At 40.6% G+C, this 22,442-nt stretch overlaps 1 protein-coding gene across 1 annotated transcript in view; it reads right to left on the bottom strand.

The window, feature by feature from the left end:
• Window positions 1-2,197: 2,197 nt before the first annotated feature.
• The window catches only part of LOC141139613 (ceruloplasmin-like), a 55,657-nt gene continuing 35,412 nt past the window's right edge, over window positions 2,198-22,442 (bottom strand). The window contains exons 13-19 of the mRNA XM_073625916.1: window positions 22,171-22,310; window positions 19,557-19,685; window positions 14,629-14,735; window positions 13,518-13,737; window positions 7,400-7,539; window positions 5,195-5,360; window positions 2,198-2,648 (exon numbers count right to left, since the gene is read on the bottom strand). Of these exons, the coding sequence (XP_073482017.1) occupies window positions 2,590-2,648; window positions 5,195-5,360; window positions 7,400-7,539; window positions 13,518-13,737; window positions 14,629-14,735; window positions 19,557-19,685; window positions 22,171-22,310 (961 nt within the window). The 3' untranslated portion in view covers window positions 2,198-2,589. The remainder of the gene's footprint in view (window positions 2,649-5,194; window positions 5,361-7,399; window positions 7,540-13,517; window positions 13,738-14,628; window positions 14,736-19,556; window positions 19,686-22,170; window positions 22,311-22,442) is intronic.

Raw genomic sequence — 22,442 nt, forward strand, 5'->3', positions numbered from 1 at the left:
TGGAGAACATGGCGGCATTTCTGGATTATGTTCAGATATGGATTCTTTGCATGATACACCTTCACCTTGCATTTTGGTCGGTACGATGAACTGTATTCATTCACTGACAGTGATTTTTGGAAGTATTGATTGATGTCCATCACAGAATCATGCCTGTTTTTAATGCAGTGCTGTTTGAGGACCAGAAGATCAGAGGCATCCAATATTGAATTTCGTCTATGTCACTTGTGCACAGAGATTTCTCTAGATTCTCAGAATCTTTCGATAATATTATGTACTGTAAATGATGTTATATTTAAAGTTATTACAATTTTACATTGACGGACATTATTCTGAAGTTGTTTGATGATTTTTAGACACAACTTTTTACAGATTAGTGAACCTCTGCCCATATTTATTTCTGAGATATCTTGACTCTCTAAGATGCTCTTTTATACCCAATCATGTAACCAATCAACCTAATTAGTTGCAAAATGTTCTTCCAAGTGTTCCTTGTATCACTCCTTTTTTGTTGTCCTTTCCCAATTTTGAGACGTGTTGCTGCCATCAGTTTCAAAATTACCTTATTTTTTTCTTAACCACTTAAATTACCTTATTTTTTTCTTAACCACCTTCATGCCCATTCCAATTTTCAGCTGTTGCACATTTTTATAATTTTTTCACACAAATAGAGCTTTCTTTTGGTGGAATGTCATCACCACTGGGTGATTTTTATTTTTTGCTAAATAAATGAAAAAAGGCCGAACACTTTGAAAAAAAAAAAGTTTTTCATAGTTTGTTATACAATTTTGCAAATAGGTAATTTTTCTCCTTCACTGATGTGCCCTGATGGATGAGGCTACACTGATGGACACTGATAGGCTGCACTGATGGGCATTGATAGGTGGAAATGATAGGTGGCACTAATGGGCACTGATTGGCAGCATTTATGGGCACTGTTGGGGCTGCACTAATAATCAGGACACTGATAATCAGTGCCCTGATTACCAGTGTAGATGTCCCTTTCATACAAGCCAGTTACTGGCTCTCCTCTTCTCATGCTGCAAGCGTGAGGAAAGAAATGCCGATAACTAGCTTGTGTTTACATTGTGATCAGCTGTGATTGCACGCAGCTGATCACATGGTAAAGGGCCGCTGTGATTGGCCCTTTATCCCGATCACAGAGCACGCTGGGGGCTCGCCGCAGTGGGCACGGTTCTGGGAGGACTTCATATGATACCCTCCCAAAACTGGACAGCTGTGCTGTAGCCGTCATTTGGCTATAGCATGGTCGGAAAGTGGTTAAAATGGTGCATTTTCTTAGTTTAAACATTTGATATGTTTTCTGAATAAAATATGGGTTTATGAGATTTGCATATCATTGCATTCTATTTTTATATAGATTTTACACAGCATCCCAACTTTTTTGGAATTGGGGTTGCACTTCCTATTCTACAGTATGTATCTTTGGAACAGGTAGAAAAAGAACACCTCCACAATAGCACACAAAGAAATCTTGATAAGGGCTTTAACCATTCCATAAATCCCCCTGATGAAGGCACGTGATCCCTGTGCCGAACACGCGTAGGGGAGGGGCCAGGACGGAGCTGTCAACAGAGAGAGAGAGTTTTTGGATACTTACACCGCACCGCACGCCATATACAAACGATCGGCTTGTTATACCTGTATAGGATGGTGCTCTTATGCACCCGCAGTATGTGAGTACCCCTAATAAGGGAGAGCTTTGTTTTGAATAAAAGATCCTTTTTATATTGCAATATTGCGCTATGGAGTTTCCTTTCTTTTCCATATGTTAATATGACGTTGTTTGGGAGCATTGGAGACCTACACAGCTGATCCCATTGAGCACAGGAGTGGCTCCAAAGTGTGTATTGACAGAGTTTAGTTACTGTGTCACACACATCAAGGTGAGCGCATGCGCTTTTGGGGGTCACAGGAGAGCACTAAGGCATGCTTTATGGTGATACACTTATGAAATGAGCAGGATGGATGGACTTCACTAATTATGGACACACTTTTTTGAGCACTTTATATTTTATGGACTATAAGGACTTTTTATAAGGATTGGTGTATATATTTTTTTACATTTTTTTACATTTTTTATTCTTTCATTTCTATCTTGACACTCAGATTTTGGAATAATTTTACACATTGCACTTTTGTGGGTTATGTGGATTAAGCACTAACAGTCAATTAATTCTGATTTTTTGATATTCAGTATATATTTATTTGATTTATTCATTTTTGCACGGAGCACTTTTTGGATTTTTCAGCGCAGACACATTTATATATATTTTTTCAACCATTCCATACACTTGCCAAAACTACAAAAAAGTTTTGGATTTAGATATACTTTAGGGTAGTTATACAAGACAGGTAATTTAAATTAGCATCTATATAGCTGCCCTAATTAACTTAATGCATAACAGAAACCCATTGAGTAGAAAATGTATAATAGTTTGTGCTTAAATAAACTACTATTTTACTTTGTGTTTTTTTTTCAGTAAAATATATTTAGGATGTAAAAAAATGCTGAAATTCTACAATAAATCATTTCTTGACCTAGTTCAAAGTTTCTTCTTGTAATTTCTACATCCTGATTTTGCCAGGTATATGTTTTACAAGCGTTTGGAGTATCGATTCCTTTCCTGCAAAATAAATAAATAAATAAATTAAATAAATAAATAAATAAATAAATAAATAATTGCATTCATTAAAATGTAAAAAAAAAAGAATATGCAGAAAGATGTTTTGGATAATTTAAAGATTTAAAATAAAGGGAACTCACATTTAAGAAAATGCAATATTGTTTATTAATATAAAAGCAGTAGTGCACTGTACCATTATTACAGTAAGCCAGACTTAAGACCCATACACACGATATGAAAATCAGACGGAAAAATTTGTACGACAAGCTCTCTGCCGATTTTTGGATCGTCAGTATGGTGCTTTCGACAGCCGATTTCGCTTTTTAGTCAGACAAAAACTGGATGTGCAGACTATAACATTTTTGTTGGATGTGAACTCAACGTCCGATTTTTGTCTCATTAGTACGGCTTTCGTACGTAAAAAATTGCATGAGCAAGACTACGCATGCTCAGAATGCATACAAAACTATTCAACACAATACGTCACTTCCGACGTTGTATTCTGTCATACGAAAATGTTCGTATTTTGAGTAACCTTTCGACATGAGACTTGCATGCCACAAAAATGTCCAAAAATCTAAGAATAGAATTAAAACAGGACACAGCAACAGAAAGTGCCTGATAGAAAAAAATAGGTCCCGGCAACACAACGGCTTTGTTGACCTTTCAGGTTTTTTTTTACGTTGCTGCCACATTTGGAAAAGCATTCTTGAGAATAAAGTGTAAATTAACCCAAGACCAATAATGTCATTTCTAGTCTTCTGCTGAAAGTAACACTTTTATTAACCGCTTGCCGACCAGCCACCGTCATTTTACTGCGGCAGGTCGGCACGATCCCGCGAACCGTCATAGCTATACGTCGTCTTGCGGGATCGGGATAGCAGGCGCGTGCACTCTGCCGGATGCACACGCACATGACCGCTGCACAGGAGGGGTGCTGATGCTCGTAGCCGACAGCCGCGATGACCACCGGCCACGAGCAATCGCAAGCACGAGGGACAGAACACGGAAGTGTGTGTGTAAACACACAAATCCCTGTTCTGTTCTGAGAGGAGTGACAGATCATGTGTTCCTATTAGCTAGGAACCACGATCCGTCACTTCCTCTAGTCAGTCCCCTTCAGTTAGAATCACCTCCCAGGGAACACAGTTAACCCCTTGATCGCCCCCTAGTGTTAACCCCTTCTCTGCCAGTGACATTTACACAGTAAGCAGTGCATTTTTATAGCACTGATCGCTGTATAAATGCCAGTCCCGATAAAAATTGCAGATCGCCGCCAATACTAGTAAAAAAATAAATAAATAAAAATGCTATAAATCTATCCCCTATTTTGTAGATGCTATAACTTTTGCGCAAACCAATCAATATATGCTTATTGCATTTTTTTTACCAAAAATATGTAGAAGAATACATATCGGCCTAAACTGAGAAAAAATTGACTTTTTTTTTTTAAAAAAGGAGATATATATTATAGCAAAAAGTTCAAAATATTGTGTTTTTTTCAAAATTGTCGCTCTTTTTTTGTGCAAAAAATAAAAAAACGCAGAGGCGACCAAATACCACCAAAAGAAAGCTCTATTTGTGGGGGAAAAAAGTACATCGATTTTGTTTGGGTGCAGCGTCGCACGACCGTGCAATTGTCAGTTAAAGCAACGCAGTGCGAATCGCAAAAAATGGCCCGGTCATTCAGCAGCCAAATCTTCCGGGGCTGAAGTGGTTAATAGATGGTGCACTTCTAAACACTCTTAAACTTCTACACTACATCCTTATTTGCATTGTGGTCCAGAGTGGCGACCCGTTTATATGGGCGCACAGGCCCCACCCCCCATCCATGCGTCCGGCCCCCTAATCCACATGCGGATTCCAATGGGGTATTTTTTTTTTTTTAAGCATGTCATTAGAGCCAGGGACTCTAATAGGCTTCAAAAAAGGGTGGGCTCGGGGGTGAAGAGGGTGGTGCGAGAAACGGCTAACCTGAGGAGGGAGGGGGAAGAGTGGACACCATATTATACACATCACAAGATTTATTTATTTTTTTATTTTTTTGACATGCTTGACATTGAGTAGTGCTGATTAGCATGTACTATGAACACATTGCTATATGATCTAAACCAAATTAAATACTCTATGGGTTTCAGAGAAAGTGGCTGTGGGTTTTGGTATCTCATCCCTGGTTACCTATAAATGACCATAAATTATGTATGCTAGGTTTTTAGAATACATTTCACCAGTGAATGCGATAAGTGAATCGATTTCTGCAGCTAACAGTAGTCAATTATTGCCTATTCCATGGAGAAAAAGTTTCTCCAGGAATCTGCTGCTGACATATATCAAATGAATTGGCTAGGAGAAATGAGTAGGTCCAAATGTTTCGACAGCAAGTCTGAGGAAAGAAAGAGGTCTAACCTTCAACTGTTCTCAGTGGGTCACCTGCCCATGTAAGGCCAACTTTAGATTTACTGCATATAAATGTTTTTACCATAGCAAGATTTTTTTAATTTGTATTGTAAATTACCATGCACATTGCCAGTAAGAAAATTACTCACTGTCCTGATTTTCAAGTACTGAATACAATGCCACCATTCCTGAGTGAATATGATCAGCCACATGACAATGTAGTAGCCATGTTCCTGGGTTCTTTGCAGTCATTTCAACAGTTTGAAATGTCCCTGGATACAAATCAAATACATCTGTTTGGTAAATAGAACCCACCTGAAAAGCAAGCAGTAAGAATTAGGTACTGTCCTTACAATCTTTGTATTTAACAAAAAGTTTATTGTCTTTTCATTCTGAAATATTTTGTTTTTTATTGAATTTGATGTACAGTGTGCACATATTAATTAATTCTCAACTGCCTATATATTTATTAAATACTGTAAATATTATTTAAAAATCTATAATAGACTTTGGTGGTGAAATGGGTTGGCGACAAACTCAAAACAAGCACCAACATCCCTGAATAGACAGTATAGACAGAAGGATATTTTTTGGTGGGATTTTTTGGGTGCTGATACAGTGAAAGCAAATATTGGGTATACAAGTAAAATATTTTTATTAAGACATACATAAAATAAAATCACAAATAGTTGCTAATTAAACAACATAAACATCGATACAGCTTAGAGAGACATATGCCGTATATAGGAAAGTATCTTATCATGTAGATGATGGCAGTTATGAAATTATCCCAACATTTTTCGCCACCATGGGCTTCCTCAGGGGATATATTAAGCGACACGATACAGTCCACTAAATATAAAATAAAATAGATTTAGAACATAATATTTACAATTCATGATCATGTCTCAGAAAGATCAGAAAATCAAGACATTTCTAGCTATTGGCCACAAATTTATATGAGTTAATATATGTTGTGACCAACAATAGCGAGCAATGTCTTGATACTCTGATCTTCCCTGAGACATGATCATGAATTGTAAATATTATGTTCTAAATCTATCACGATAAGATACTTTCCTATATACAGCTATAATAGACTTTGCCTGTTGCCCCTTGTTGGAGAAATTACAGGGTTGTGCATTTTGATACTCTGTCTTTGTGTCAAATACCAAAACAATGCTTATTTTTATTTTTGTCAGCGTTCACCTTCAAATAATGAGCATACAAAGGCAGTCCACTCATGGAGTATTGGTTTCAGTGAGGTTGACACGACTTTTATTGATTCTATAAAATCACAACAGCACAGATTCCTCCCATGCTGAGGGTATTTCCGGCAAAATTCCAAATATAAGTAACCTGGTAGCTCTGGGCTTTGTCTTTTAATTACACAAACAACTTTCTGCACGTGGTTGTGTGCACAAACACACACACAGGAACATCCGAATTCTTTAAACATTTTACTTGTTGCCATAAACTAGTTGTCCTCAAGACTTTGGGAAAACTTGGCCTATAGTGCCAGGGGGCCAACCTCTCTCCTTGACCAGACTACAGAACCCAAAAAATTGGGAGAACTATATTCTTTACAAGACGTAAAGTATAACTAAGGGCAAAACCCTTTGGCTTTGGCTAGTGAAGAGGGCTTAGAATCCCTCTCATGTTTTTACTGCTATCCATGACCTTGTTAGGGAGATTTAACCTCTCAGTTTTTCCGGTTTACTGTCATCACCAAGAGTAAAACTGAGAGAAAATATAACATTTTCAGTTGTAACCAAACAGGAATAGAGGGGAAATATTCCAATGGGGACACTAGATTTGGTGACCCTAGTGACAACCATGGATTCACTTTCAAGGGATTTCCTATCTCTTCCTGTTTTAGCTATAGGACAGGAAGTGAAGGGAAACCTTCTCTATGGAACACGAATGGCAAAAAAAACTGATAGTGGTTAAAACCCTTCCTTACTCTATCTGAAATGAAAAAAAAAATGCCTTTAGTTCTACTTTATACTTCTTTTAGAACCTATATAACCTGCTAAGGCTTGGGCAACGGATACATTCTCTTGCAGATTATCTTAGGCTGTTCATCACAATGGGGGTTATTTACGAAAGGCAAATCCACTTTGCACTACAAGTGCACTTGGAAGTTCAGTCGCTGTAGATTTAGGGGGACATGCAAGGAAAATAAAAAAAGCATTTTAGCTTTCACATGATTGGATGATAAAATCAGCAGAGCTTCCCCTATTTCAGATCTTCTCCTCAGATTTACAGTGATTGCACTTCCAAGTGCACTTGCAGTGCAAAGTGGATGTGCGTTTCGTAAATAAACCCCAATATGCTTTATGTATTATACTTACAGAATATTTAAAGCTGTGTGCATGAAAATGAACTGTATGCAGATCCACTTCATTCCCCAAGCCAATTAAATGCCAGTCTACAAGATCCCCAACATGCATTGTAAGTCCATGCAAGTTGGAATACATTTTTCCATTGATAGCTGAAAAAAAAAAATGCTTAAATCCATTTCAACTTCTACTGTAATAATAGTCTTCTTCTTTATATATTGTTCTCTTTAAAAAAAAAAAAAAATCACAGAATTTATATAAGCCAGCCCACAAAGACAACTTAAGCTATACCCTAAAAGTGGTAGTAAAGTGTTATTCCCTGTACCTACAGGTAAGTTAAAAATATCTCCTAAACCTGCACGGTTTAGGAGATATTATTCACAATGCATACAGCCGGTGACTTCACCAGCGCATGCGCTCTGAAGGGACGGCATGTCTGTGCCGTTCCTTGAAATCTTCCTGCCAGGGACGCTACTCTCGTGCACATCACAGCTCGGCCAATCGGAAGGCCGGAGCACTCAAACTCAGAAGGAAGACCAGGTGAAGATGGAAGCCCTGTCAGCAGTGACAGCGTGCCCCTAGAGGGCTTCCTTCTAAGGGAAGTATTTCATAATGTGCTAGTATGCAATGCATACTAGCACATTATGTCATTGTCTTGCAGGTTTTTTTTTTTCTTTTAAAGGTGCAGTTTACTACCACTTTAACCTTTGAAAATAAACAGCTATACCTTTCATAATGTTGTCAAAGAATATAATGTAACAAAATGACAAAAAACTGAAAATTTTATTCAAATACTTACCGTAATTTTCCTTTCCCGACGAGCTCCATGGCAGCACAGCTGGGTATAGGCTCCGCCCCCCCCATGCCTCCAGGACTTAACTCATATAAATTTGAGCCCACCTACAGCCTCGGTGTTTTGTAACTAGTCCTACCAAGCTGGGTGGGATCTGTGCTGCCATGGAACCGTACCTATGTCCACAGAGGTGCCACATAGTGCCCATAAGGCATGTATGGGTGTCACAATCCCTAAAATAACAGAAAGCATCCTGACGTGGAACTCTTTACTGACTTCTTGGTTTATGCGTTGGCTTCCCAGTTTTTCCTGGACTCCCAGCAAGAAATGCAGAAGCTAAGCTCTCTGGAGTGAGAGTGAGCGTGGAAACTGACTCTTGAGTTTTTCGGTCTCCTTTAACTCAGAAGAAATTCATCTTGAAGCAGGAAGCCAAATTGACCACTATTAAATTTAGGCTTGACCTTCTATGATCAAGGAAAATGCAGTGATAGCGTTTGTCCTTGAAGGCCACAACATCTTCTGATGGTAAGGTCATGTATATGGCCAATCCCACAAGGGACACACACTGACCAGAGGGGTGATCCCAACCCCTGGACATCTTTCAGTTCAAAAGGGCATAACATTGACATCCTGCTGTAATATCATACTCCATTCTTGTAGAATGAGCACTTGATCCATCCAACATAAGGACATTGTTTATTATTTCCAAAGCTTCACATCTACTCAAAGGCATTTCACCAACCTTACCAATCTGGACAAAGGTCGTCCTCATCTCCCTGTTCAGAAGAGACTGAAGAGGATTCATTGGCTTGAGAAGGCCCTGAACAGAAGACTGGACATTGCCAGAATAGATGGCCCTAGCAGAAGATGAATTCAGCAATTCCTTTAGAGTGTCTTGACCATATGCTTAATTGTGACAACTTGGTCACCATCATCTTAATCACAGCCTGCCTGAACAAAGTAGGAATCACATGTTTATTCACCTCTACTTGGGAAGAAGCTGACAAGGGTTTTTTTGCCTGAGGAGGTTTTGAGACTACTCATTGGCACCATATATGACCCCTTCACAGAGTGAGTGGAAAATACTCCTTTAGGGTGTATTGACCACATGCTTAATGAATGTGACAACGGGTTAGGTGTTGTCATCATCTTTATCCTAGGTTGCTTGAACAAGGTAACATTCTTGCAGTCATGTCTGTCTGTCTTCTCTTTGGAAGAATCTGAAGCAGATTGTTTGCCTGGGAAGGCTTGGAGACTGCTCGGTAACTATTTCACAGGGTGAGTGAAAACACTCCTTTAGAGTGTATTGACCACAGGCTTAATGAATGTGACAACCTGTTATGCCGCGTACACACGAGCGGACTTTTCGACCAGACTGGTCTGACGGTCTATCCGACGGACTTTCGGCGGACTTCCGACGGACTTTCCTAACGAACGGACTTGTCTACACATGACCACACCAAAGTCTGATGGATTCATACGTGATGACGTACGACCGGACTAAAATAAGGAAGTTGATAGCCAGTAGCCAATAGCTGCCCTAGCGTCGGTTTTATGCCCTGTACACACGGTCGGACATTGATCGGACATTCCGACAACAAAATCCATAGATTTTTTCTGACGGATGTTGGCTCAAACTTGTCTTGCATACACACGGTCACACAAAGTTGTCGGAAAATCCGATCGTTCTAAACGCGGTGGCGTAAAACACGTACGTCGGGACTACAAACGGGGCAGTAGCAAATAGCTTTCGTCTCTTAATTTATTCTGAGCATGCGTGGCACTTTGTGCGTCGGATTTGTGTACACACGATCGGAATTTCCGACAACGGATTTAGTTGTTGGAAAATTTATAGCAAGCTCTCAAACTTTGTGTGTCAAAAATTCCGATGGAAAATGTGTGATGGAGCCCACACATGGTCGGACTTTCCGACAACAAGGTCCTATCACACATTTTCCGTCGGAAAATCCGACCGTGTGTACAGGGCATTAGTCTGTCGGACTAGCATACAGACGAGCGGATTTTTCGACTGGACTCGAGTCTGTCGGAAAGATTGGAAACATGTTTTATTTCTAGGTCCGTCAGACTTTTGGGGAAAAAAATTCCGCTGGCGCCCACACACGATCAAATTGTCCGACGGAGTCCGGTCCGCCAGACCAAGTCTGCCAGAAAGTCCGCTCGTGTGTATGCGGCATTAGGTGTCGTCATCTTTATGCTTGGTTGCTTGAACAAAGCAGAAGTCATGTCCATTTGGAAATTCAGAAAATGGGCTGTTTCACCTGGTATGGCTAGGCAGCTTCTCATTGCCAGAGCAGATAACCCTTTCAAAGGGTGAGCAGAAACCACTCCTTTAGAGTGTGTTGGCAATGTGTTTATTGAATGTGACATCCTATTAGGTGTCATCCTTATCCCTGGCTGCTTGAGCTAGTGGGAAACATACTGTCATGCCCATCCGTGTATTCCTCTTCTAGAGTCTGAAGAGGGATGTTTGCTTGGGAAAGCGATGAGACTGCTCCTTGCCAAAGAATTTAACCCCTTAAGAGGATAAGTGGGAATAACTCCCTTGAGTGTATTGGCCACTTGTTTAATAAATAAGACAACCTGTTAGGTATCATCATCCTCATTCACACAGTCATGTTCATCCACATCTTCTTTATTGAAGAGACTGAAGGAGGGCTGTTTGTTCTGAGACTGATAATTACCAATAGATAACCTTTCCACATGGTTTTGCATGCCAATTAACAAACCAGCCCATAAAATAATTAAATGCAGTAAAATAGTTTGCTTAGTAACAAACCTTAAGGGGTTAACCACTGCTAGAGGGAGACTGAAGCCTCCATCTACAGCTCTGATTCACCAAGTGGTTAATGAGCTAAACCTTGCCCTGCCAGGAATCAGAACATAATGAAAAATTTTGTGCAGAACAGCAACAGAAAGGTAGGAATTTGCAACAGAATGGCACTAATATTCTGCAATGTACACAAACCAAGGGAATTGTAGACCTCATGAACATGCTTCTCCCCTTTTTTTAATGAAAAACTGGAGAACACATAGAAATATAAAAGGATATCCCATAACTCAACAGGCCAAGGCTGGCCCAGTAGTCATCCACAGGTGATCTTATGTACCTGTTATGCAGAGTACTCCCTGTGGACGATCTCAGGCTATGCATAGTGGCTGCAGGTAGCAAGGCACAACAATACCCAGAAATGCAGCATTCATTTGGATACAAAGCATTTTTCAAATTTAGCTCACCCATCCTCCGTCATTCGACCGCAAACACTGGCACAGCGCGGGTACGCATGCATAGGGGAGACTCTGCCAACACTGCTGTACACTTTACATGGACTCAGCGGACCCCAGACAAGGCTGTTAGCCCTGATAAAAGCCGCCCCAAGGACCAGCAGCGGAGCTCCCTGGATTATGGGTCATTTATCCAAGACACCATGTATCAATGCAAAAAAAAAAAAGCGGTGATTTTAATGATGCTTAAAGTGAAACAATAAAAATGAAATATTCCTATAAATATCGTGCCTGGGGGTCCCTTTAGTCTGCCTGTAAAGTGTCGCATCTGTGTGATGTATAGAACTTGCCGGAGCAATAATGACATTTCTAAAGGAAAAAATAGCATTTAAATTTGCTTGCGGCTAGAGGAAAAAAAAAAGAAAAAATGAAAAAAAAAATGAAAAAATGAGAAAAAAAATGGCATGTCAAATAAGTGAAAACCACAAGAGACAGTTTGACAAATCTTTTATAAAAAAGGAAAAAAAAAAAGTGTCCCACGATGTAAATCCACTGTCAATCACACCGCCCGATGAACCCGAAAAAATAGAAAAATTTGGGGGGGACCCCATGCCGTTTTTTTTTCTTAATTCAGTCATAGGATTCCCCTTAACCACTTCAATACACTGTATTATATACTCTGCACTGCACTATATACTCTGCACTGCGTTATATACACTACACTGACTGCACTATAAACTCTGCACTGTATTATTTGCACTACACTGACTGCACTATATACTCTCCACTGTATTATATGCACTACACTGACTGCACTGTATTATATAGTCTACACTGACTGCACTATATATGTCTGCACTGTATTATATGCACTACACTGATTGTACTGTATTATATATTCTACACTGACTGCACTATATACTCTACACTGTATGATTATATACACTACACTGACTGCACACTCAATCCACTAACTAACCTGCCTAATCTCTCTCTATTCATATTATACACTATATACGGTCGCAGTGTAAGCAGCCTTATATAGTGTGGGGCGTGGACTTGAGCCATGATTGGCCAAAGGCACCCTGCCTTTGGCCAATCATGGCTCTGACAGCACATCGCGTTGTGATTGGCCAAAGCATACAGATCAGGTGCATTCTTTGACCAATCAGCAGCCTTCAGTGCACTGCGATGTCGAGTCGAACTTCGGGCCCATCCCTATACCTTAGTACTGAAATGTTACACTTATTAGGATGTAACTGCTTTAAGATACACATTAGATGGAGACAAAAGAAATTTGTAGATAGGTAGAAAAACTGTATAAATGTACCAGTTAAATACACACAATATCATTGTAGCCGTTTTGTAGCTGAAAATATTCAGTACACCTCTAACAGAGCGATGTCGAAAGAATAAAGTCAACTGATGGTGTGTTGTTAGACTTTTGTATTTCAGTACATATTAGTGGGTATTATTTCTGGTGTAAACAGTGTCTTTAGGAAACTAACCCTTCAAACAGCACTAGCAAAGTGCCTAATAATGTATAAAGATAAATGGTGAAATAATCCTCTGCAAAAAGGAAATAACAATTAACAATCCAAAGAAATATTAGATATGGATATAGATATATAGAGAGAGAGAGAGGCAAATGGTGGTCACACCAGATACTGACTGGTTTTTCGGACCCCCCCCCCCAATACAGTAAAACTGCACATTTTAGAGTGGCCTTTTATTGTGGCCAGTTCTGTGGCCAGCACACCTGTGCAATAATCATGCTGTCTAATCAGCATCTTGATATGCCACACCTGTGAGGTGGATGGATTATCTCGGCAAAGGGGAAGTGCTCACTAACACAGATTTAGACCGATTTGTGAACAATATTTGAGAGAAATAGGCCTTTTGTGAACATAGAAAAAGTTGTAGATCTTTGAGTTCAGCTCATGATAAATAGGGGCAAACACAAAAGTGTTGCGTTTATAATTTTGCTCAGTGTACATATTATCTGTCCATATGTTGACTTTTCTGTAGGATTGCTGGTCATTTATATAGTTATCTAGTTTTCTATTAAATAAACAAAGTATTAGAAAAAAATACCATGCATCAAATTGCTTTCAACAAATTCTTCATCCTCTTTGTTCACTTTATCGGGGTGCAGGGAATATGTTTGGATATTTGCATCCAGATACCAGGACTGATTTTCATCAAAGACCATAAAAAGTAGAGGAAATCGCTTCTTTGGCACAGGTCTTAAGGAAAATGGAAAATGAGGTTTCTTGCAGATCACAAGAGGGCCAATGAGTCCACTGTAGGTGTCCTGGGAAGAAGTACACCACCTGTCAGAGTATGCTTATACACTGAATACTTTATGTGGAACCAAAGAATATATATAAGCTCTAAGTAATTTCTTACAATTGATATGGAGTGGAAATGGCTTCTCTTATACCATAACTTAAGCAGAGGAAGTAATACTGTAAAATACAATAATAACTTAAGCAAGAAAAAGTTTACTCAGTACATAAACTTTATACAAAGCTGACTACCTGTTAACAACATACTGTAGGCATCCTCTGCTTTATTTTTCCCAATCAGCATTGGCTGATTACAAAGAATAATATGCTAGCTTCCCATTTTTTTTATATAGGGATTCCTCTTTGTGACCTGATTTATATAGTGGTCTACGTCTATTGAATGGGATTGACATTTCAAAGTTTGGAAGGTCAACTTGGACAAATCAGCATTTTTTTTCACCTTAAAGAGGAACTGCAGTCTGTGCACATAATTTGTAATAATTTTTTTTGTCATTCTGACGCTTCCCTCCAACCACTTTGCATATTATTTTATATATACTGTGATTCTGTACTTGCCAAATATGCTGCAGAAATCTCCCTCCACTGTGTCTGGCTGCATCCATTTTTACTGTGGGTAGGTGAAGCTTTTGCCTGTTCACTTCCTGGATTTACACAGACACACAGAGGCATACCTCCAGCTCTGCAGCTCTCATTGGCCCTCTTTTGACTCATCCCCTTCCCTTCCTGGCAAACTCTCATGAGAGTGAGAGAGAGAGCTGAGCATGATGTCATACGCCTAGGCTTTTTACCAGACAAGAAACAGGAAGTGGGCTGTATAAGGTATTTACTGGCAGAAAAAAAAATTTTACTATCCAAAGTTAAAACAACAAGGGCAGAGGATTTAACATAAACCGTACCTTAATTTGATCAACTGTGGAGTAATAAGCCCAAGTCAAGCATGTTTCCTCCTGATTGCTAGGCCCAGATCTTTCTGGTACCATCCATATATAAGTTTCCACGTTACCTGCAAACCGCAGAAATATTGTTTCATAAGGATTACAGTAAATTGATACTTGTTTAAGTAGAGTAGACAAACTGGTCAGTAATTTAGGAAAAATGCATACATTTAAAGGCTAAATTCACCTTTTAAAAATATGTTACATGTTACACCTGTATTTAGGGCAGTGTCTAAAACTTTTGTCAGTCAAGGTATTCTTTAAAATTATGCACAAGACACCCCATTCTAAAATGTAAAAAAAACGAGCCTAAGGGTCCTTTCACACTGGGGCGGGGGCGGCGTCGGCGGTAAAGCGCCGCTATTGTAAGCGACGCTTTACCGTCGGTATGCGACCGAGAAAGGGTTAAAAACCACCGCAAAGCACCTCTGCAGAGGCGCTTTGCCGGCGGTATAGCCACGCTGTCCCATTGATTTCAATGGGCAGGAGCGGTGAAGGAGCGGTATACACTCCGCTCCTTCACCGCTCCAAAGATGCTAGCAGGACTTTTTTTCCCGTCCTGCTAGTGCACCGCTCCAGTGTGAAAGCCCTCGGGGCTTTCACACTGGAGACAAAGCAGCGGCACTTTCGGGTCGGTTTGCAGGCGCTATTATTAGTGCAATAGCGCCTGCAAAAACCGCCTCAGTGTGAAAGGGCCCTAATACATAACGCAGCAACATCCACACATGTAGGGCACCCAACGTGATTTATTCTTCCAAAAGCAACATGACCTTTTCACACTGGTTCTGACTAGCATTGCAATGTTTCTCTCTCTCACTCAGCTAATGTGACCCCAGTGCTGATGGAGAGGAGCAGGGGAGGGGCAAACAAGGATGCTGTGAAGGGGCCCGACGTCCTCCATATTAACTGATTACATCATTGTTTATTAGGATACCAGGGGCTGGAAAGTTGTAATGTTGTACAATGAAAACCTGCAACTTTGTGTAACTAAGACGCAGGTTTGATCCACCCGCTGGCTGGTATACAGTTTTGGGGCAATTTTTAGGCATTTTGTCAAGGCACCCCTGAGGAAACCTGAAGGCACCCTGGTTGGAAAATGCTAATTTAGGGAACAACATGCAACATGTTCCAGCACATAAATAATGCGTCACTGCTGCTTTCATATTGCCAGTTGGTGTAACGCTGGTGATTACAGGAAGTAATACCTTGCTTGTATGTAATGCAAGAATTTTTACAAAGTAAGTGGATTTTAAATGTTTTTATGGTATAAATGAAAAAATAACACTATTGGATCCTGCCTCCGGTTCTTTTCTCCTCCCACATGCACACATATTGGAAAGGGACTGGGGAAGAAGACTTCTTATTGTGCGGGGATATTAGAGCCACAGGAGGAGATATTACACATCCTAAAAGTGCTTGAGACCCACTTATGCTGCATAAGGGGTCAAGGAATTCTTACGAGTGAGGTAGATGAGGAGGGAAGCACAGAGTGATTTGCATGCCGAAGATTGAGAGTTTTGAGAACCTGTTACTTTTCACAGCACTTTATGAATGTCAGACTTTATTTGTATTTTATACAGAGACTAGCCACTTTATACAGAACTTTATGAAAATTGGACTTTATTGGTACTCTTTACAGAGACTTTTTATATTTTAAGAACTTCATATTGCTTTTATATACTGTATGTACTAATGCACAATGCACATTATAATGGGACAGATGGCACATGTATACAGTATCTCACAAAAGTGAGTACACCCCTCACATTTTTGTAAATATTTTATTATATCTTTTCATGTGACAACACTGAAGAAATGACACTTTGCTACAATGTAAAGTAGTAGTATACAGCTTGTATAACAGTGTAAATTTGCTGTCCCCTCAAAATAACTCAACACACAGCCATTAATGTCTAAACCGCTGGCAACAAAAGTGAGTACACCCTAAGTGAAAATGTCCAAATTGGGCCCAATTAGCCATTTTCCCTCCCCAGTGTCATGTGACTTGTTCGCGTTACACTCTCACTCTTTCATACTGGTCACTGGAAGTTCAACATGGCAAAGAACTCTCTGAGGATCTGAAAAAAGTATTGTTGCTCTACATAAAGATGGCCTAGGCCAGGGGTCTCAAAACTATGGCCCTCCAGTTGTTCAGGAACTACAATTCCCATCATACCTAGTCATGTCTGTGAATGTCAGAATTTTACAATGCCTCATGGGATGTGTAGTTCCGCAACAGCTGGAGGGCCATAGTTTGGAGATCCCTGGCCTAGGCTATAAGAAGATTGCCAAGACCCTGAAACTAAGCAGCAGCATGGTGGCCAAGACCATACAGCGGTTTATTAGGACAGGTTCCACTCAGAACATGCCTCGTCATGGATGACCAAAGAAGTTGAGTGCACATGCTCAGTGTCATTATTTCAGTGGTTGTCTTTGGAAAATAGACATATGAGTGCTGCCAGCATTGCTACAGAGGTTGAAGGGGTGGTGGTGGTGGGGGGGGTCAGCCTGTCAGTGCTCAGACCATACGCCACATACTGCATCAAATTGGTCTGCATTACTGTCGTACCAGAAGGAAGCCTCTTTTAAAGATGATGCACCAGAAAGCCGCAAACAGTTTGCTGAAGACAAGCAGACTAAGGACATGAATTACTGGAACCCATGTCCTGTGGTCTGATGAGTCCAAGATAAACTTATTTGGTTCAGATGGCGTCAAGTGTGTGTGGCGGCAACCAGGTGAGTAGTACAAAGACAAGTGTGTCTTGTCTACAGTCAAGCATGGTGGTGGGAGTGTCATGGTCTGGGGCTGCATGAGTGCTGCCGCCACTGGGGAGCTACAGTTCATTGAGGGAACCATGAATGCTAACATGTACTGTGACATACTGAAGCAGAGCATGATCCCCTCCCTTCGGAGACTGAGCCGCAGGGCAGTATTCCAACGTGATAATGACCCCAAACACACCTCCAAGATGACCAACGACCACCACCACTGCCTTGCTAAAGAAGCTGGGGGTAAAGGTGATGAACTGGCCAAGTATGTGTCCAGACCTAAACTCTATTGAGCATCTGTGGGGCATTCTCAAATGGAAGGTGGAGGAGCGCAAGGTCTCTAACATCCACCAGCTCCGTGATGTCATCATGGAGGAATGGAAGAGGACTCCAGTGGCAATCTGTGAAGCTCTGGTGAACTCCATACCCAAGAGGGTTAAGGCAGTGCTGGAAAATAATGGTGGCCACACAAAATATTGACACTCTGGGCCCAATTTAGACATTTTCACTTAGGGGTGTACTCACCTTTGTTGCCAGCAGTTTAGACATTAATGGCTGTGTGTTGAGTTATTGGGGACAGCAAATTTACACTGTTATACAAGATGTACACTCACTACTTTACATTGCAGCAAAGTGTCATTTCTTCAGTGTTGTCACATGAAAAGATAGAATAAAATATTTACAAAAAATGTGAGGGATGTACTCACTTTTGTGAGATACTGTACATGTCACTACAGAAATTCCCCAACACTCGCTAGTTATCAGTTTATTTATTTACAGTAAGTAATATAATAAGTGCCACACCAATTTTATTTTTGTTCCAGCAAGGTTCCCTCACCCCATAATCCCCAACATGACAGCGGGAGGGTGTTCCTCCTCCCCGCAGCCACTGTCACATTTTAAAATTGGAGTGGCTGAGCGGGGATCTGCCTGCACAGCCAAGTCATTCATTCACAAGTGGATTTTCAGTTTCAAAGGACGGAGAACATGCGTTTATTCACAAGGCCTGCAGTTTTCAAACAGAAAGCCCATACAGAGGTACGAGCAGAAAGCTGTAAGACTTAACTGCAAAAGCCTGAAATTGTACCTGCTATCCACTAATCGGGATGCAATGCTTTTCAGGGAAGGCTATCCCACACCCACATAACAACTATCTCCGAGCCACCCCCATCAAATCATTCTCTGCAGCTATTACCTTTTGTAACACCACCCCCTCCCTTTAGAATGTAAGCTCTACGAGCAGGGCCCTCCTGTACCTTTTGTATTGAACTGTACTGTAATTGTGTTGTCCCCCCTATACATTGTAAAGCGCTGCGTAAACTGTTGGCGCTATATAAATTGCGTATAATAATAATAATAACTTATAGTCTCCAGGGTGAAAAAATAATAAATGCACATATACTTTCCTGAAAAAAATATGTGCATTTCCTATTTTTATCCAAAGGTGAACTTAACCTTTAAGTTTGTCCAAACTCAGGTCCAAAATATATATATATTGATGCTCTCTAATCTTTAGATGCAGTAGCTGCATTTGTTTTCTTTTTTATAACTTTATTTTCACTTGGTTATCTTGTCAGTAATGCACTTCTTGTCCTAGGGCATACCTCCCAACATTTTGAGATGGGAATGCGGGACACCTACTAACAAACGAATGTAGGCATAGGACACACCCCCCTACTTAAAGGAGAATTAACCAAAAAAAAAAAAAGGTTAATCAAATCCAAAAGGACTTTTTCTTACCACTACTATTCCTTTATATTGGCTTTTAAAATGTACAAATGCAGAAATTGGATGAAAGGTTTAGCACTGAGATACACCTTTTGAAAGATAAAAAGTGCATTTTATATACAACTATAAAGATCAGGCCAAAATGAGGGACAAATGAGGGGGGAAGAGGGACAGAGGGACATTGTCAGGGACAGTCCCTCGAAATCAGGGACAGTTGGGAGCTATGCTAGGGTGACAACTCCCACTCATACTACTGTATGCATGGGGGAGCAGAATTGTCACCCTAGGACAGGCAAGCAAATAACAAACAGAAACTCATTGTTAGGGTTTACATACACTTTAAGTTGCACATGTAAAGTCTACAAAATGATGCCTTTTAAATATGTACTTACCAGGTTTAGTTTCTTTTACGTTATTATTTTGTGGTTTGATACCATGTGCATTAATTGAGTAAGGCCTACTGGCTTTGTTCTTGAATATAACTATGATTTCTTCACCAACATTTGCTTGTATAAGTGGGCCTGAAAGAAAACAAACACAAGCAGGAATAAAGATCAACTTTCCCTTCCTTGTTAACTAATCAATTTTTATTTTTGAAGGAAGTTTTCATTAAATTTCAAACATCAACTACAATTTTGGGAAGGGATGAGCAATCAATTCACACCAATCAATACTTGCTAAACATCTTGACAGTTCATTATGAGTCCTAGTTTTTGGGGAATAGGGGATGTGTTTTGCTAGCAAACCTGATTAACTCTGAACTAGAAGATTGGTCCAAACAATAACTTACCCTTTCACCTATGACCCTCCCACCCTTCCCTGGTGGAAAGTCTGACTTAAAAGGGAGGAGGGCATTTTACAAAAATGTTAACTCTGAGTCCCAGATAAAGTAAAAAACAAATAATGATAATTAAATAATATTTAACCACTTCCAAAGCAGTACCAAAGCATTTTTTTTTCATTCCTTCTTAGTTCTGCGGATTATATTTTGCAGTCTACCCTAATATATTATATATCTTTTTTTTAGGACAGACAGGGATATAATTTTGTTGCAATTTTGGCTACATATGTGTAGCACCCTGATGTTTAGGCAGCGATGCTGTTAAATTTGGTTGCCAGGCGGTAGTTGCCTCGGCCAATTGTTAGAAGGTCAATTGATTTCACTCTAATTCTGGAATTGCTGCACTTCTCTCTTCTGTCCCTAGGTGGCCGGCTACCTGGTGACATTAGATAAGACAAGGGCATTGTAAGGACAGAGTAAGAATGAAGGGGGTGTCTCATCCAATGGGCAGGGATTTTCTTGGATTCCTTGGCCTGCTGAGAGAGACTATTTATTTGGGTGGAGTCAGGTGATCGGGGTTCTGTGCCACCTGGATGGCTGTCTGGGTGGACATGTGTTGTGCTGCTCTGGGCTGCTAGGCCAGAGCCTGAGGCCTATCCCGGGGACATCTGGCTGCTAGGCTGTCTGCGGAGCCTATCCAGAAGCAAGAGAGCAGCGTAGGGTTGGGACTTCGGCTTGCAGTCCAACTAGGTTCTGCCGGCCGGAGAACCTGTCTTGGTCGGAGGTAGAGGCGAAGCTGTCGCCACTAAGGGACCATCCACCTTATTACCAGGGACCATTGTGAGTAGCTGAAGCAAGTACCAGAGCATTATTCTCACCAACCGGGGATGGTGAAGAATTGGGAAACTTCCGCAGGTGCCAAGCCAGGGACCCAGCCAGTGGAGGTGACGCTTGCAGAGCAGTATTGTGTGTCAAGCCAGTGACTGAGTCAGGGACTGAGACTGAGCAGGCCAGCTAGATGATGCTTGAGGAGTATCTGTAAGTGCCAAGCTAGGGACCCAGCAGGGATGCGGGCGTGACGCTTAAGGAAGATACTGAGTGAGAAGATTGGAAGAGCTCAGGGGATCCAGTGGCAGTGGATCCGCAAGTCTAGTGAGAGAGACTGGGAGCTCAGTTGAGTGAAGATCTACAAGAGGAGATTGTAGAGGAAGTAAAGGAGTTTGTTATAACTTGTGTTAGAAACTGTTACAAGACTGTTGCCATAGGAGACAGCAATCCTACTCGTGCCGATGTGGTGTCTTGCTGGATGTCTTTCCCTGCATGGCTGTCTACCTATTGAAATCTCGGAGTCTGCCAATTAACATTGCAACTACTAATGGGTGTCCTGGCCCTAACCCTCTCTCCCACATTTCTGTTGAAGAGACAATAAATCTCTTTGCATTCAAGAAGTGTCTGGCGCCCATTAATCTACCTTGCATTGCACCCACCATGCCTTGTGACCCACTCTACACCAAAGGATTTCAGCTGTCCCAAACTCTGGAGGTCACCATTAGGCCTGGAGAGGCCGGGACTTGGCTACATATGTTTTTATTTTTTTGCTTTCATTGGAAATAAATAGTAAAAGAATTGGGAAAAAAATAATTTTTTTAATGTGTGTGTTAAAATCAGAGCTGGGGGATCAGACTTAAAGTGATTGTATATGATCACCTTGTAAAACAACCCACTCAGTTTGAAATAGAAATGGAAGGCAAAACATTTGTGTATAGTTTCAAAAAAAGAAATTATAAATACCTTTTTTTCCCTTTTTTATAAGTGATCACCTTCCCGCCCCGTCTGTTCTCAGCTGCATAAGAGCTGGGGAAGCAGAAGCAGCAGGACACTGAGCTTCCCAGTAAAAGCTGTGCAGGAGGGATGTGTCAGGACAGGTCTGATCATTGGAGGAGAGCAGGGTGAGTTCCCAGCATACTTAGAGAACTGACCATGGTGTGATGTCCTGTTTATGGTCAGTTTTTTAAAGGAAAGCAGGAAAGAGGGACTTGCAGGAACACTAGGGATTTCACACAAAGGAAGCAATACAAAGAGAACAGTATAACTTATTATACAAGTACATGTCACAGCAGGCACATGTCAGGAATATGAAATGTTGGGGTAAAAAACGCTTTAAGTTTTAAGAATTGCTTTAATATCAAGAAAAGAATATGCCTGAAAAAGTTTTGTTTTGTTACCTAGAACTCCCAGATGATCTTCATTTTCTGTCCTTTCTTTACGTGTTGCAAAGGTGTTATCTGTATATTCCCGGTATACAGCTTTCTTATATTTTGAACCAATAGATGTTTCACTTTTATTTAAAAATACATCACCAGGGCTTTGGGAGAACAAAAAAATATGACGTTATGACAAATACACGTTCTGGATAGTACATTGAATAACTAGGGAACAGAGACAAGGTGGAAAATACCTCTGCATACAGAATCAACTCGGAGCAGGCTATTGGCCA

The sequence above is a fragment of the Aquarana catesbeiana genome, linkage group LG04 (genome assembly GCF_042186555.1).
Source record: "Aquarana catesbeiana isolate 2022-GZ linkage group LG04, ASM4218655v1, whole genome shotgun sequence".
Taxonomy (NCBI): domain Eukaryota; kingdom Metazoa; phylum Chordata; class Amphibia; order Anura; family Ranidae; genus Aquarana; species Aquarana catesbeiana.